Below are 15185 nucleotides of genomic sequence, written 5' to 3' on the forward strand. Positions count from 1 at the left end.
AATCAGTCCAAGGTATGCCCTGCTTCTGTTCCAAAGTCAGCCGGTGTAGACTCCAGCAGGCCTGTGACCCTCATGAGTATGAGCGGCACTGAAAACGGACGAATGGATCCACTGGGCCTGTTTTGTTGCCGAGAGACGTTGAGGGACAAGCAGGTTGTCAGATTTCGGACTGCCCGCTGGGAGCTCTTCACGCTCGGGCTGATGCGCCTTGATGACGTCGTCGCCTGCTGGCGGGCGGCGCGCCTTGACGACAAAGCGCGATGTCGACGCTTCATGACAAAGGCCGACGATGTCGCATCCCAGCGCCCTTTGTTGGCCTCGTTCCGAGAGGTAAGAGAGAGCGTTTGTCCATAGTGGAGAAATCCTCCCCCAAACTAGGAGCTCTAAGCTCCGAAAAGATAACCACCCTCGAAAAGGAGAAGACCGCGCACACAGCCCAGAGATGAGCAGCGAGAGTGCCCCCCTTGGGCCAGGAAATGACCTCCTGACCCTTGAGAAGATCCAACATGGCATTAAGGACTTTTTTGCCCAACGGGGGATGTTTGGCGATGATGTAAAAGGTCGGCAGGCTGGCCAGGTAATGAATGCGGGTTACATCTTCAGAGTGCGGATTAGGGTAGTGGTTGTTTGAATTTCCATCAGCCCGTAGATGGAATTTTGAATGTTAAGATTAAATGAAATGGTTGACCTGAACATGTTGGTGTTTGAATATCAAATGTTTGATTCTCTTACGTTTTACAGTAAAATTCCATTGAGGTTGACAAACAGCTTGAAGCAAGCATTATGTGCATCTAAATTTGTTTTGTTTCCTCCAAGTGACAGTGTTCCAAATTATATCTTCTCAGGTTTTTATAGTCTCTATTATCATAAACTGTTAAAGAATAGAACGTTTTTAAACCAACCACCCAATAACATCAACAGTTGTTTCAAATCCAAAATAATGTCATTTGTTAATATGCACTGTTCCAAATGATTTCGAGACATTTTAGGGACTGTGAAGAAGTGAAAATAGCCATTTGTTGAATTTGCAGCGTTGGTCAAGTCAAATCTATTGATAGCAATAGGAGGTTGTATTTGCTGAAATCAAAAGCTATTTCAATCCAAAACATCTTGACAGGCCAAGTTATATTTGGACATGGGACCTAATAGCAGCTTTGCAATCCTTGCAAGTTTTTGAACAGCTTCTGCTTGAATTTCTTTCCGAGATGTCCTAAAAGCCTCCTGAAGCTGCTTTTTGAATGTCAACCGACTCCCACCCTCATAGATGCTTGCTTGAGGATGCTCCAACGGTTCTAAAAGGGAGCTGGTCGGTCCCTGAAGGTGTGAAACTAACCACTGAAAACCAAGGGGTGTTTCTGACTCCTTTCTTCCATGGTACAAATTTGAGAACAGAACATTGTGAAACAAAGTCATCTTGACGCATGACAATGCCCCATCTGATCCTGCGAGAAATTCCTCTGCGTCATGGGCTGCCCTGGGCGACAAAGGGGAGAAACTTGTGTGTGGCCCCCATCCGCCCTTGACCATCAACCCTATTGAGAACCTTTGAAGTATCCCTTAAGCAAAAGATCTATGAGGGTAGGTGGCAGTAGCAAAAGATAGACGAGCTTGGGACAAGGCAAAACTCACGTTCAATGGAAGCTGCTTTTAATTAAGAGGTCCCGGTGTTAAGATGTAACTTGACCTGATCACATGTTTTTGATTGAAATAGCTTTTGATTTCATTTCAGCGAATTCAACCTCCTAATGCTGCAAATGAAACAAATGACGATAGTAAGTTTTTTACAAGCTATAAAACGCCTCGAAACACTTGCTGTAGATAGCGTTTAGTGAGTTGTTTTAATAAGTTTAAAATGTTAACTGGTCACATCCCCGCATATTGCAGGTGGGGCTCTCATACAATTGTGAACTGTACACAAAGTGAATTATGCTCGTACGGTATGCTGATCAGATGTTTGCTTTTCTACTCTAGAATATGACTTATACTCTTAAGGACAAAGACAAAGATGCCAAGATCAACAATATCATCAAGAGCATTGTCGAGAAAAGCACCCTTGATGTCGCCAACTTGAGGCATCTGATCTCTCTCTGGGACAAAGAGGAGCGCGCCACGTCCGACTCCTTCATTGACGAGTCATCGTACGGCGCCGTCACCCAGCAGAAGATCAAGCAACACCTCAAGGATTTTTTCTCTGAGAGGCTCATAATCGCGGAGCAGGAGGAGGGTAGGGATGCCGGCGCCGCATCGGCCCTGAACATATTTGCGAGAAAGAGCGCCACGAAGGAGACTCGAGGCACAGATGCTTTGCATTTTGAGGAAGAGGATGATATCGGTATGTTTGAGGAGGAATTGAGTGCCTACTCAGATGAGCAACACACTCATCTGGATGACCTCTCTCTAACATTAGATGGCTCGATTTCTCCCACTTCGTCAACCTCCACCTCGCCCAACTGCTTCATTGACAAGGCCAAAGATTTGCTTTGCCACGTGATTAACCCTGTTGTAACCACCATCGACACAGCTGGCAAAACGATTGTTGAAAAAATGAAGTCGACCTTACAGAAATCAACGGGGCCACCGCATTCGGAGAAGGAGATAGAGGATGAATCCTGTCTCTCAGAGATAGAGTCAACTGCCAGCCATTCGCCCACATCAGAGGAAAACTGGACGCCAAATCTGGATGCCTTTTTCTCATCAGCCGCCCCGGCAAGCAGGAGTGACAGCAGAGGTGAGAGGCCGCTACATCCAGACATCTTGGATCAAGTGCCAACGGAGGAGACATATCACTCGACTGGCTTGTTGGAAGAAGAAGCTGCATCTCCGCTGAGGGATACAGACACTGACAATCAGGCCACATATATTCCAAGCAAATTCGATGACACCAGTGAACTGACTCTCTATGACGATCCTTTCAGGATTTCGACAGAATCACTTGAGACCACCAGCACAGCAAGTAACGTGGATAATGACATGGTTGAAGTTTCATCCGTGGGTCGGCTAGAGTCACTGGAGGGTAGAACCTCCACAGTTCCTGCTTCTGATGGCAACAAATCACCAGCTTCATTTGAGGAAAATAGAAGTTTATCAGATGGAGAAGACGAGACTGATCTTGAGCTACCAGAAGATTGGATCGCAAAGAGGTCTTCGGCCGAAGCAGTAAATTCTGATCTTGAGTTTCCAGAAGACAGAGTAGCAAAGAGGTTTTCATCTGGATCAGTAAATGCTGATCTTGAGTTGCGAGAAGACAGGGTAGCAAAGAGGTCTTCATCACAAGCACTAGATGTGGATCTTGAATTGCCGGAAGACAGGGTAACAAAGAGGTCTTCATCAGAAGCACTAGATGCTGATTTTGAGTTGCCAGAAGACAGGGAAGCAAATAGGTCTTCATCAGAAGTAGTACATGTGGATCTTGAGTTGCCAGAAGATAAGGTAGCAAAGAGGTCTTCATCGGAAGCACTAGATGTGGATCTTGAGTTGCCAGAAGACAGGGTAGCAAAGAGGTCTTCATCAGAAAAACTAGATGTGGATCTAGAGTTGCCAGAAGACAGGGTAGCAAAGAGGTCTTCATCAGAAGCACTAGATGTGGATCTTGAGTTGCCAGAAGACAGGGTAGCAAAGAGGTCTTCATCAGTAGCAGTTGTGGATCTTGAGTTGCCAGAAGATTGGGTAGAAAATAGCTATTCGCCAGAAGCAGTCGATGATGATCTCGAGTTGCCAGAAGACAGTATAGCCAAGAGGGTTTCATCAGAAGTTGTAGATGCTGATCTCGAGTGGCCAGAAGACAGTATAGCCAAGAGGGTTTCATCAGAAGTTGTAGATGCTGATCTCGACTGGCCAGAAGACAGGGAAGCAATGATGCATTCACCTAAAAAAGTAGAGTTTGACCATACGATGCCAGAAGACTATGTACAAATGAGGCCTTCATCAGAAGCACTAGATGCTGATCTAAAGTGGGCAGAGGACAGTGTTGTAAAGAGGCCTTCATCAGAAGCAGTAGATGATCTTAAGTTGCCAGAAGACCAGGTAGCAATGGGGCATTTGCCAGAGGAAGTGGTAGAGGGTGACCTTCAGTGGCCAGAAGACAGGTTCACAAAAATGTCTTCATCAGAACCGCTAGATGCTGATCTTATGTCACCAGAAGACCAGGTAGCAACGAGATCATCAGAAGAAGAAGTAGATGCTGATCTTAAGTGGCCTGAAGACAGGGTAGAATATGTGTTTTCATTAGAAACTGTAGATAGTGATCCTAAGTGGCAAGAAGAGCTGCTAGCAAAGAGGACTTCATTTGAATTAGCAGATGCTGATCTTAAGTGGCAAGAAGACCCATTTGCAGAGAAGTCATTAGAATTAGAAGATACTGATACTCTGTGGCCGGAAGATAGGCTAGCAAAAAAGCCTTCATTAGAACTAGTAACAGATGCTGAGCCGAATGGGCAAGATGTCAAAGTCACAAGAATGTCTTCGTCAGAAGTAGACAGTGATTTTCAGGGGCCAGAAGATAGGGTAGCAAGGAAGCATTCATTAGAATTTGTAGTAAACACTGACCTTGAGTGGCCAGAAGACAGGGTCGCAAAGAGATCATCTGAAACAGGAGAGGATGATCTCAGGTCTCCTGAAGATAGGGAAGAAGAGATGCCTTCGTCAGCAGCAACAGCAGCCGCTGACCCTAAATTGTCCGAGGACCAAGAAGAAAGGAAGCCTCTATCGGAAAATGTAGTAGATGCTGCTCTTCAATTGTTTGATGTCAAGAGGCCTTCAGCAGAATCAGTGGTAGATGCTGACTCTCAATTACCTGAAGAACAGGAAGTCAAGAAGCCTCATTTGGAAGTAGTAGTTGATGCTACTCTTCCGTTGTTTGATCTTCACAGACCGACTGTAGAAACAGTCGAAGATGTTGATGCTAAATTTTCAGAAGGCAGGGTATCAGAGATGTCTTCGAGTGAAATGGCAGTCGAGATTGACACAAGATTGTCGGACGGCATTGTATTCAAGACGCCTTCAGGCAAAGCAGATTTGGACCCTTTGTTAGTCGTTTTTCAACCCGAATTGTCAGAGGACAGGGTATCTGTAAAGTCTTTATCGCCAGAAGAAGTAGGGGTTGTTCCTAATTTGTCAGAAGACAGGGTGTCAAGGAGGTCTTCATCCAAAGCGGCAGTGGATGATCGTAAATTGTCAGATGGCAGGGTATCAAGGTCTTCATTCCAAACCCCAGTGGAAGTTCGGAAATTCTCAGAAGACAAGATATCAAGGAGGTCTTCATCAAAAGCAGCAATTGATGCCATCGCCAAATTGTCAGAAGAAAGGATATCCAGGAGGTCTTCATCAAGAGCAGCAGTTGATGCCATTTCTAGATTGTCAGAGGACAGGAAATCCAGGCGGTCATTATCTAGAGCATCAAGCGATGTCTCTAAATTGTCAGAAGACCGGATATTAAGGCGGTCCTCATCAAAACTAGTGGGAGAAGTTGACCTCAAATTGTCCAAAGACAGGGCATGGAGGAAACCTTTATCAGAAAACTTGCCAGAGCAGGAACTTTCATCCGAAGCGAGAACAGACCTTGAAAAGACACCACCAGTAGAAATTCAAACCAGGACATCCATTTGGAAGCGGTGGAAAATTAGGCGTCCGAGGAAGATACAGCCACTTCTGGAGGACTGTCCCAGTGCCATCATGGAATGTATTGGAGCAAAACCAGCCATTAGGCCCATTTTCAAAAAAGTCAAGTCAATGTGGAAGACTCACTACGGCCGGAGGAAGAGCAAGAGGGTAAAAGGGAAAGGAGACAGAAAAGGCGAGAGGCCTCTACAGGCAAATGTCTTGGACGAAAGAGCAAGGGAGCCTTCTGTCGCCTCATCGATTCTATCAGTCGAGTTACCACCAAGTGATGATGAGGAGGAGGAGTGCACAAGGACCAAATCCATACAGCCAGTGGCGGATGCCCATGACATCCATAGCTTCTTTGAGAACATGTTTAAAAAGGAATTTTCCGAAAGGTTAGAAAAATCCCTGAAAAGGGGTCTCTTGGACGTAGTCAATGATTATGTCCCCGAAAAAGGTTTACCTGGCTCAGCGGATAAACTGTCAAAGCAGTAGCAGACCTCGAGAAAAGATGCCCTCAGTTTTAGTGGAGGATTTTAAATGTAACATGGACCATAACGGACAGTCCACTGACTATACTTGTGTAAAGTATCAGATATAAATGTACTAATTCCAATAAAAAATGGAATTTCCTGTTATGGTCATTTTCTTAACTTTGCTTATTCAATAATTCCATCCATTACATTGTCACACCCCATACCACACTTAACACCGAATGTTCCCCGTGTTCTTGCACAACGGGCGACAAGCTGTCTTTAACATCACATATAGACCAATAAAAAAATCAAATCAATATAAAGTACCCTCAGGAACAGGTCGCTCCAAATTTTTGGATTTTATTTGAATAGTCTAAAAAAAAAAAAAAAAAAAAAAAAGTTAAAACCAAAATGAGAAAAGAAGTCAAATTTGATGGAACTATTTGCCCGCGTGTCTTACGACACTACAAAAGAACCATTTGTAAGGCGAATGCTTCACGGTTCCAGGCAGTGAGAGTTGGTACTTCCACAACGGAGGCTAAGTAACCTTTATGAAACACGGAACACATTGCACTCAAAAGTTTGCCTCCTTTTGGTGGCCTTGGATTCCACTGTTCCGGTGGTAGGGGGCGGCGGCCACGGTGAGTGCAAAGACGTCCAGCTCAAAGTCTAAACGGCAGCGACGCGGCAGCCCTGGGGACCTAATCGTCATCTTTGCCTCCCGTTTTACTCAGCTGCAACACAAAAGTAGAACAAAAAACAATGACACAATCAAAGTGACTGTTCAAGAATGGATTCTGGTGTTTTAATTTTTTGCCACTTACATGCTGGATGTTAGTTGTGACGCCGGGGGAGTGGGGGGGACGACCAAAAAAATGAATTGCATTCCGTGATTAAAATCGAGTAGAAGACCGTTGGAAGTGTATGTACCTTGATGACGTCAATCCAGTTCCAACCTCTTGGCAGCTCCCCTTTGTTATCTGAAAGCAGGATCAAGCAGCTCACATAATAGAAATTTAAATGATTGTGACGGTTGCTTATGGTCCCCCCCCCCCCCCCCACCCACCCACCTGTCCGATTGATGATCCTCTTCTTCTGCGCTTTGGTGAGCTGCTCCTTCCTCTCCTTTTTTTTGGCTGCCACGGTGTTCGGTATGGCCTCACCGCTGGACGTTAAAGTCTGACGACGACGGGAAGGAAGCAGTCAGCGCCCAAGCATACGCTCCCAACTATCTACGGTGAACTTGAAACGAACCACGGCAGTGACCACCGGTCTGTGGTTCTCCATCAGGGCTTCTTGGTTCTCCTTGGCCCACTCAAACAGGGTGTACGTCATGGCGTCACCCAGATTGGCCTCCACTTGTTCCTCCAGCTTGGACAGGATAAGATGCTTGGTTTCGGAAGTGCTGATGTTGGCGATAAAATGTTTTTGGGGTTATTTTGGAGTTTTTTCTTTTTGAGAATTTCGACATGCGAACCTTGCCGGAGCCGGCAACTTACATTCGGTTGTTAAAAAAGCCATCCAGGGAGATTTGAGGACCAGTCTCAGGGTATGTTACTGGCCACGTGATGTCCAAGATAAATGCTTTGGAGTCCTCCAGGTCTCCTATCTGTCGATGTATTGGTTATAATTAGGAACCAACCAATATAGATTTTTTTAAATTTATTTTTTTAAGGCCGATTCCAATAGCTGGTAGAATAAAATACGGAGAACCGATTGATAGGCCAATCAATCAATCAATCAAAAAAAAAAAAAAAAAGAACAATTTATTTTGGGTAATTTAAAACAAAGATCTGAATTACAAGAACATGTTGTACAATACTTTGAGGTAAATTATTGGTTTAACTTTACTACAGAGAGCCCCCCCCCCCCCCCCCCCCCCCAAAAAAATAAAATCAAAATCGGGCGACTTTTTGGATAACTTTTCTTGATAGCGCAGTGTCTTATGTTGTAATGTTAACGTGTTATAGCCACAAATATGTAAACCCACACTTATCACATTGATATATTTAGCCTTTCCGAGCAAAAGAGTTATGTCTAGTGAATCTGATGGTTTATTGTAATATAGATTAGTGTTTGTCAAATAAGCTAGGCCTACATGGGAAGAGGACCTTGAAAATAAAAACCGCACAGTAAACCGCAAGCAAAGCAAGCAATGAGGTGGAATTTTTTGGGGGGAAAATCATTCGGCACCCTAGTGTTTCAACACACATGATAGCCTCCTTTCTGCTTCTGTACTGTACTTACAAAAGCAAAAAGACGTGAATCCTGCTCAACTTGAGTAGAGTCTATTGCAACACCAAACTATCAAGCAGTACTCACCCTTAATTGAAAAGAAACTGGACTAAGCTCTTTAAAACACTCGTCACCCTCATAGATAGAGCGAAGAGCCTCCAACTCCATCTAAAACGAAAAAGAAAAAGAAAAGAAAGAACATTACCCGACTCAATTTGCCACACACTTGAACTTCTTTGACTAGCAAAGCAGTTTGCACGTTCGCGTTAACCAGTTAGCATTTGGCCGCTAACAACCGCTAGCCGCGTAACCATCCATTCCTGCCCTACCTCTTGATCCTCATTCGTTGTCATGGCTTCGCTTTCGTATGGCCGTGGCGTCCTCTCGCAGCGGAGCCAAACAGTCAAGATAAGGAAGCCATGGCGAACATTAAGAAGCCACAGTTTACGACAACTTCTGCGGGTACATGGTTCCAGTACAATAGCACCGTGACATTTTCGCGCATGTGCAATGAGCGACCCTTTTCTTCCTCGGTGGTTGTCACAAAAGCGCCAAGATGCATTAACCGTTACCCAGTGGACAGAGGGAGTATCACAGGACAAACCCAAACCATGTTTTCTCCGACAGTCAACCCCCGCATACTCGCTGTTCAGCAACCGCGAATATTCCCATATTGGCGATTTTTACACATTTTTATTTACAAAATGTTCTTTACAAATATTTCCCCCCCAAATATATATATATATATATATATATACATACATATACACACACACACACATGGATAACATATATACCGACACATACATACATTACACATATATATACAGACACATATATATACAGACACATATATATATATATATATATATATATATATATACAGACACATTTATATATATATATATACACACACACACAGGTATATATATATATATATATACACATATACACACGCACACACATAGATCACATATATACCTACACATTTATATATATATATATATATACACATACACACACACATAGATAACATATATACCTACACATACATACATATACTACACATATATATACAGACACATATATACATATATTACACACATATATATATACATATATACACACACACATATATACATATATATATATACATACATACATACATACATACATACATACATACATACATGTAAGAGTGGATTGTCCAAGGTTCAATGTTTTGCAAATGAGCACAAGAAGAGTGAAGAGCGTTTTGTCAAAAATATTTTATGTCATTTTTCAAAAGTGGTGACACAAAGCAAAAGACATTGACATCAATGCGACTATGCGGAGGAACGGTGAGGGCGGGGGTGTTCCGTCAAGTACTTGATCAACATGTAAACAATGTTCAAAAGAAGCAGCTGAGGCTGCTCTTCTTCTTTTGCATCTCCAGAGTTACGTACCGTAAACCAGCCGCACACCGAGCGACTCAACTGAACCGAAACGCAAACAAAGTCCAGTCGGCGTCTGACCCGGGGCACATTGCAACTACCCTGAAGTCTCGAAACATTTAATCCAATTCATTAGTTCCTTGCCTCCCCACGTCTTCAAGATGATAAAATACTGTATGGTATTCGTTGGTCAGTGTGCGGCTGGCTTTTGACCTTCCTGATCCGTTTGAGCCCTTATTGGCTATCCGTGACATCCGGCTTACGGTCCGGGCACCAGCGCACGCTTGGTCCTCAATAAATGCTCAAACGGCTTTCCGCTGACGAGTGGACTTGAGGTCAAGATTTTCAAGCAATTGCGGACACCCCCTCCCCAAGCACGGAGAGACCTCTTTGGCACGGAACACAAATCCAAGACAAATTGTAAACAGGACCACAGTTTTCGTACACAAAGAATGTTTAAAAAGGAGGTTAAAAGAACGGAAAAAGGCGGCGCCGCTCCGTCTGCGAGGCCTCCGTGCAAAACTGCGTCGGATGTGGCCAAAGTTTCCAGCGCGCCGACCCCGCCGCTTTCGTCAAAACGCCGTCCTCCCTCGGCGGCGTGCCGGTACCGCTCGGCGGCCGACCGACATAGCATCGTTACTTGAGTGCAAAAAAGGCTTTGAAGAGGAAGGCCGTCTTCACGACGGAGGCGAGGCCGCGTTGGCTTTGGCACCTGGCACCGGTCTGGGGGAGACGACAAAGGACACGCACAATTGCTTCAATCAGCGATTCCCGAGGAAATGAGACAACTTGACTCTTCAAAAAGGAGACACTCGACCTGGGGTGCTTTGTCGATATTAGCGGCGTCAAAAAGTAGCAAGGATATTCTTTATATTCTTTGGGGGGGGCAAAACTGTATTGTGACAGGCCTCCGCCCAGCAGAAAAAACAAAAAAGGAAAAAAAAGGAAATAGCAGTGGATGAAAAGAGCAAAACAACGATTGACAACTTCTTGAATGTCAAGTGAAGGCCTCAGCTGTCTGGTGCAATTGTGGTTGAAAGAAAAAAGAACTTTCTGATGACCAGATTGTTAGTTCATCATTTACCAGCCAGCATCACCTCAAAAGCGCGACAGCTCGTCATTTTGTTTCAACAAGCAGTGAACCTACAAAAGTGCCGTGTTGAATGTCATGCAGTGGAAAATTGGGGTGCACCTAACTTTTGTGCTGGTGCACCAAAACCCCGAAAGTTGCGCCTACCAGAGCACCAAGTTAGTCGAGAGCTCTGCATTATATCATATTTCTCAGCTATGTATGAATTTGTGAAAGTGTTGGAGCTATTGCATGTCTTTCCCGCTAAAATTGATTTTTTAAAAATGCGTCTTTACCGTTATTGAGCAAATGACATGACGATAACCCGTATACAGTGGTACCTTTACTTACGAAATGAAGGCATTTCTTAAGTAGAACATTTTTTAAGTAGAGACGCGTTTTCCATGTAAATGCCCTCATCCGTTTCAAGCCCCCCAAAATTCACACATAAATGTTTTATAAAGCATAAAAATGCATGAAAACATGTCACAAATACATATTACAATTAGATTATTGCACAATAAATGAGAGTTATGCATAATCAAAGAATAGAGTAAAGAATAACAATGATGGTCGTTTACCTTTGAATTGCTGTCCTCATCGCTTTTTGCCCTCTTTGGTTCATGTTCTCTCTTTGTAAAGAACTGATTTAATAGCGTGGCGACTGCCGATACATTCCGCTCATATTCTTTGGCGAGAATCATACTTTCATACTTTTCTATTATCACTTGCTATGTTTGTATGGACAAAAAAACAACAATTTTCTCCTTTTTTTTCTTTTCCTCGTTTGTAATTCACGTCAAACTGTCGGAAGACCTCATGGTCCGAGGGGCGAATGACGAGGACGCTGCGTAGGCATATCAATCACATATATATCTATCTACCTGTCTATCTGCACACTAAGAGGTCCCTCTTAGCCAATGGGATGCCAGGAAGATGCTAGGTAATAGCCAATGGCAGAGCAGCTCTGAGTATGTTGCGTTCAGGAAACTCCGGAGCTGCGAGTAGCAGCCCATACTGCATTTTTACCTTTCGTATCCTGAAATGTCTTTTTCGTAACAAGAGGCAATACTTTCCTGTTGAGGCGTTTCGTAACTTGAAAATTTCGTATGAAGAGACGTTCGTAAGTAGAGCTACCACAGCGTATCGTTAAAATAAGCTTTTGCTTTTTCACAATTTCAGCTGGCGGTGTGCCGTGGGATTCTTCCAATGAAATGAATGTGCCATGACCCCAAAAAGTTTGAAAAACCCTGGTGTCAAAAAAACGGCTCACCGGAATGATGAATGCAAATGCGCAAAAAGTCACCTGAGAGCTCTGTGAGGGGCGGCGCCCGCAGGTTTGAGTCCTCCCGGCGTGGGCATCATGACCAGCAGGCTCGGCGACGGTTTTGGGGTGAGCACCCTGACTGGGGAGCCGCCTCTGGCGGGACTGAGGGGGAGGGGCCTCTGGGGCGGCAAAGGCGACGGTCTGGGCTACAACAACAACAAGCACAAACGTATACGGTCCGACCAGCATCGGTTCAGGCGGTTACACGGCTGTTTATTGCCATTTTTGTGTTTTGGGGGACTCTCAGGTTTTTTTCGGGCGGCCTCACCAGTGGCAACCGCGTCGGGTTGAGGGGCAGAGGCTTCTTGGGCGGGCTCAGTCGGTGCGGGGATTGGCGGGGGGCCGACGGGAGGGGCGGACGGGGTCCCTTGGCGGCCCGAGCGAAGGGGGCGGGCCGCAGGGGCCGCACGACGTTGACCGGCTGGGCGCCGGCGGCTGCCGGCTCCGGTCGGAGAGGAAGAACCTCTTTGCTGCTGGCAGAAAGCTAGAGGGCGGGCCAAACAAAACAAAACAAAACAAAACGTCAACTTCATTTTTTGTTTTGGTTGAGTACGTTCGACTCACCCCTTTGTGGCTGCTGGCTTTGCCGATCGGTCCGACAACTTTGAGGTGAAAGGCGGGATTCAGGTGGCTGCTCTTGTTGGCTTTCTCCGTCCTGACCACAAGAGGGCGCAGTCCGAGCATTACAAGCACTGGCAGATAAATCAAGCAAAGCACAAGGCAAGCCAGTGGCACCCAATGCGGCCTTATGGATGACATATTGTATTCGAAGCTCTTGGCCGCGCACACGCCGAGCACGGCAAGCCAAATGCGGACCGATTTCAAAGTCCTTCTTCTGGCTCGAGTCTCAGGCGAGACGCACTCGAGGGTCAGCGGCTGGCCAGCATGGAGCGACCGATTATGAGCGAGGGAACGGGTACGCTACTTGTTGCTCTTGTGGTTGTCGTGTCTCTGCGCGAGCCACTTGTGCAAGTAGGACGTCTTGATCCGGTAGCAGTAGAAGAGCAGCAGCACGCCGGGCAGGACCACCAGGAAGGCCAACAAAAGGCCCGCCACCAAGCCCGCCTGACCTGCACGCAAATTGACGCAAAGGCCATCGTCATCTTCCACAACAAGACAAACTTCTTCTTCTTTTCCCACAATTTAGCGGGATTATATCACATTTGGGCATTTTCCATTCTAGTTAGTTTTCAGTTCATTTGGACTCTTGATCTTTTAATCCAATTTGTTCTAATGAGTTGAGATTTTAGAGCAGCATTTATTTTTTTCAAAATGCTTTGTATTTTTTATTAGTTTAGTTTGATTTTTTTTCCCCCATATGGAATGTTTTTTGAGTGCGAGATGAAAAAAAGGCAATCCAGTATAAGAAAATGAGAGTTAATTCGTTTTATAAACGTCCGCTGTCATTTCAGATCTGTCTGAAAGCATTTCAATGGTATTTTGCGAGCATCAACTTTTTTTTTAATAGTAGTTTTAGTCATTCGTCATTTTCATGAACAATAATAACCTTGGTGCCCAGGTGTATTAGTCGCATTCAAGGCAATTTTCCCTAAAACGTGCGCGCGTGCGTGTACTCACTGTGGTACTGCACAGGGCCGCTGTCCACGCTGCCTCCGAGTCCCGCCTTCTCGCAGAAAGGGGGCGCCCAGCCTGGATGACAGTGGCAGTTGCCGTTGCTGTTGCACACCTAGAGCGGGCACAGCGGACAGGTCAAGTCCAAGGGGGAAAAAAAAAAGACGGCAAAGCAAAACGGCGAGACGGTCTGGATCGGATGTGTCGACACGCGCGTGCGAGCTCGGCCGCGACTTGATGATGGAACTGGATTGGCGCATGCTGGCCTACGTGGACGTTTGCTGCTTCCATTATCAGCAAAAAGCCAGATGACCAAGCTTGAGCTTTAGCGACCCATGAATCTCGCACGATGTCTCCTTATCTGCCTCAGGCCTGCTTCTGCCGCTCCAATAAATCCTTACAGACATTGTTGCCCCCCCCCCCCCCCGCCCTTCTTTTGCGTAGTGTCTCATTGCGGCCGTTTTTGCGACGGGGGCGTGACGGTGGGCTCAGCTTTTGTGTCGTGTCCTCACCCCGTTGCCGTGGCAGCGCGAGATGCAAGTCTCCAGCTCGCTAAAGGATGCGTTTTGACATCGGCGCTCCCGGCACACCTGCGAAGATAACGCAAGCCAGTCGGAATCACACGCTGCGGACGAGACGAGGCGCACGCGCGCGCGGGAGAAGAAGCACGCAAACAAACTAATCCCAGCGTTTTTTTCTTTCCCGTCTCCAAGTGTAATAATAAGGATTCATCGCAGTCAGAGAAACCGGCACAACAGTGGAAGCAAATAAAAAGTGAGATCAGAGGGAAAATAAATGAAAAGGTGGCTGACTTGTTGTTTGTTTACCGGTTGATTTGGAATTTCACAGTCGCGGTTGAGATGGTCAAAAAGTGCCCAGGGCACCTGCGATATGATTTTGCTCTCAGAACCTTTTATTCACGCCGATACAGTGGAAGTTTCTATTTCCTGTTTGTTTTTGAGAGGCTTTTTATGATTCATTTGTGTTATTTTTAAACCGCTCATGCAAAAGAGTCCAATTATTGTTTCCCCCCCTGCTAGGTTTGCTTGCTTGCTACGTGACGGCATGTGCGCTTTCTGAGGCAAAAAAAACAAAAGCCATAAATAAATGGAGTTTCAACCAAGTCTGGAGAGGCCACTTTACGAGACCGCCTTGCTGGGAATAGTGGTCGGCGCTTCTTGTTAGCCCGGAGACGTGCTCGGGTGGGGGGAAGAAAAGGCACAAAAGTGCGTGAAGCGGATGCGAAGTGAGCCGCGAGCCGCCACCTTTCCCCGGCCACACTTGGTGCCCGTGGTGACCAGGCCGGGGTCGGGCAGGTCGCCCTGGCCGTCCCGGGTGCTGTAGACGTAGGTGCCGCGGCACTTGAGCTCCACGCCTCCCGTCTTGATGGTGGTGTCGATGGACACGGCGTTGGTGCCTTTGGGCTTCTTGGCGGCGCTGTGGCACTGGATCTTGCCGCATTTGGCGTCACTGGA

The 15185-nt window shown here is 45.9% G+C and overlaps 4 protein-coding genes across 4 annotated transcripts in view; 2 read left to right on the forward strand and 2 right to left on the reverse strand.

Moving 5' to 3' along the window:
- Positions 1-289: 289 nt before the first annotated feature.
- LOC147150780 (uncharacterized) lies at positions 290-4150 on the forward strand. The gene is made up of 4 exons (XM_086024555.1): positions 290-330; positions 379-577; positions 1972-3609; positions 4139-4150. The coding sequence occupies exons 1-4, from the start codon at positions 290-292 to the stop codon at positions 4148-4150; spliced, it is 1890 nt and encodes a 629-aa protein (XP_085880681.1).
- A 482-nt stretch (positions 4151-4632) lies between these two features.
- Positions 4633-6093, forward strand: LOC147150781 (uncharacterized). The gene has a single exon (XM_086024556.1). It carries the CDS (start codon positions 4633-4635, stop codon positions 6091-6093), a length of 1461 nt encoding a protein of 486 aa, XP_085880682.1.
- A 315-nt stretch (positions 6094-6408) lies between these two features.
- rwdd4 (RWD domain containing 4) lies at positions 6409-8848 on the reverse strand. Its single transcript, XM_086024049.1, has 7 exons — positions 8639-8848; positions 8397-8477; positions 7574-7683; positions 7329-7479; positions 7145-7253; positions 6899-7054; positions 6409-6808 (listed from the first exon to the last, which is right to left on the reverse strand). Exons 1-6 carry the CDS (start codon positions 8660-8662, stop codon positions 6909-6911), a joined length of 621 nt encoding a protein of 206 aa, XP_085880175.1. The 5' UTR covers positions 8663-8848; the 3' UTR covers positions 6409-6808; positions 6899-6908.
- Positions 8849-9562: 714 nt separating this feature from the next.
- adam19a (ADAM metallopeptidase domain 19a) overlaps positions 9563-15185 on the reverse strand; it is a 43196-nt gene continuing 37573 nt past the window's right edge. The window contains exons 16-23 of the mRNA XM_086024033.1: positions 14976-15180; positions 14223-14300; positions 13717-13825; positions 13064-13208; positions 12703-12793; positions 12407-12622; positions 12118-12284; positions 9563-10465 (exon numbers count right to left, since the gene is read on the reverse strand). Of these exons, the coding sequence (XP_085880159.1) occupies positions 10420-10465; positions 12118-12284; positions 12407-12622; positions 12703-12793; positions 13064-13208; positions 13717-13825; positions 14223-14300; positions 14976-15180 (1057 nt within the window). The 3' untranslated portion in view covers positions 9563-10419. The remainder of the gene's footprint in view (positions 10466-12117; positions 12285-12406; positions 12623-12702; positions 12794-13063; positions 13209-13716; positions 13826-14222; positions 14301-14975; positions 15181-15185) is intronic.

This window comes from Filicampus tigris, chromosome 2, assembly GCF_054856515.1.
Source record: "Filicampus tigris isolate MCC_2025a chromosome 2, RoL_Ftig_1.0, whole genome shotgun sequence".
NCBI lineage: Eukaryota > Metazoa > Chordata > Actinopteri > Syngnathiformes > Syngnathidae > Filicampus > Filicampus tigris.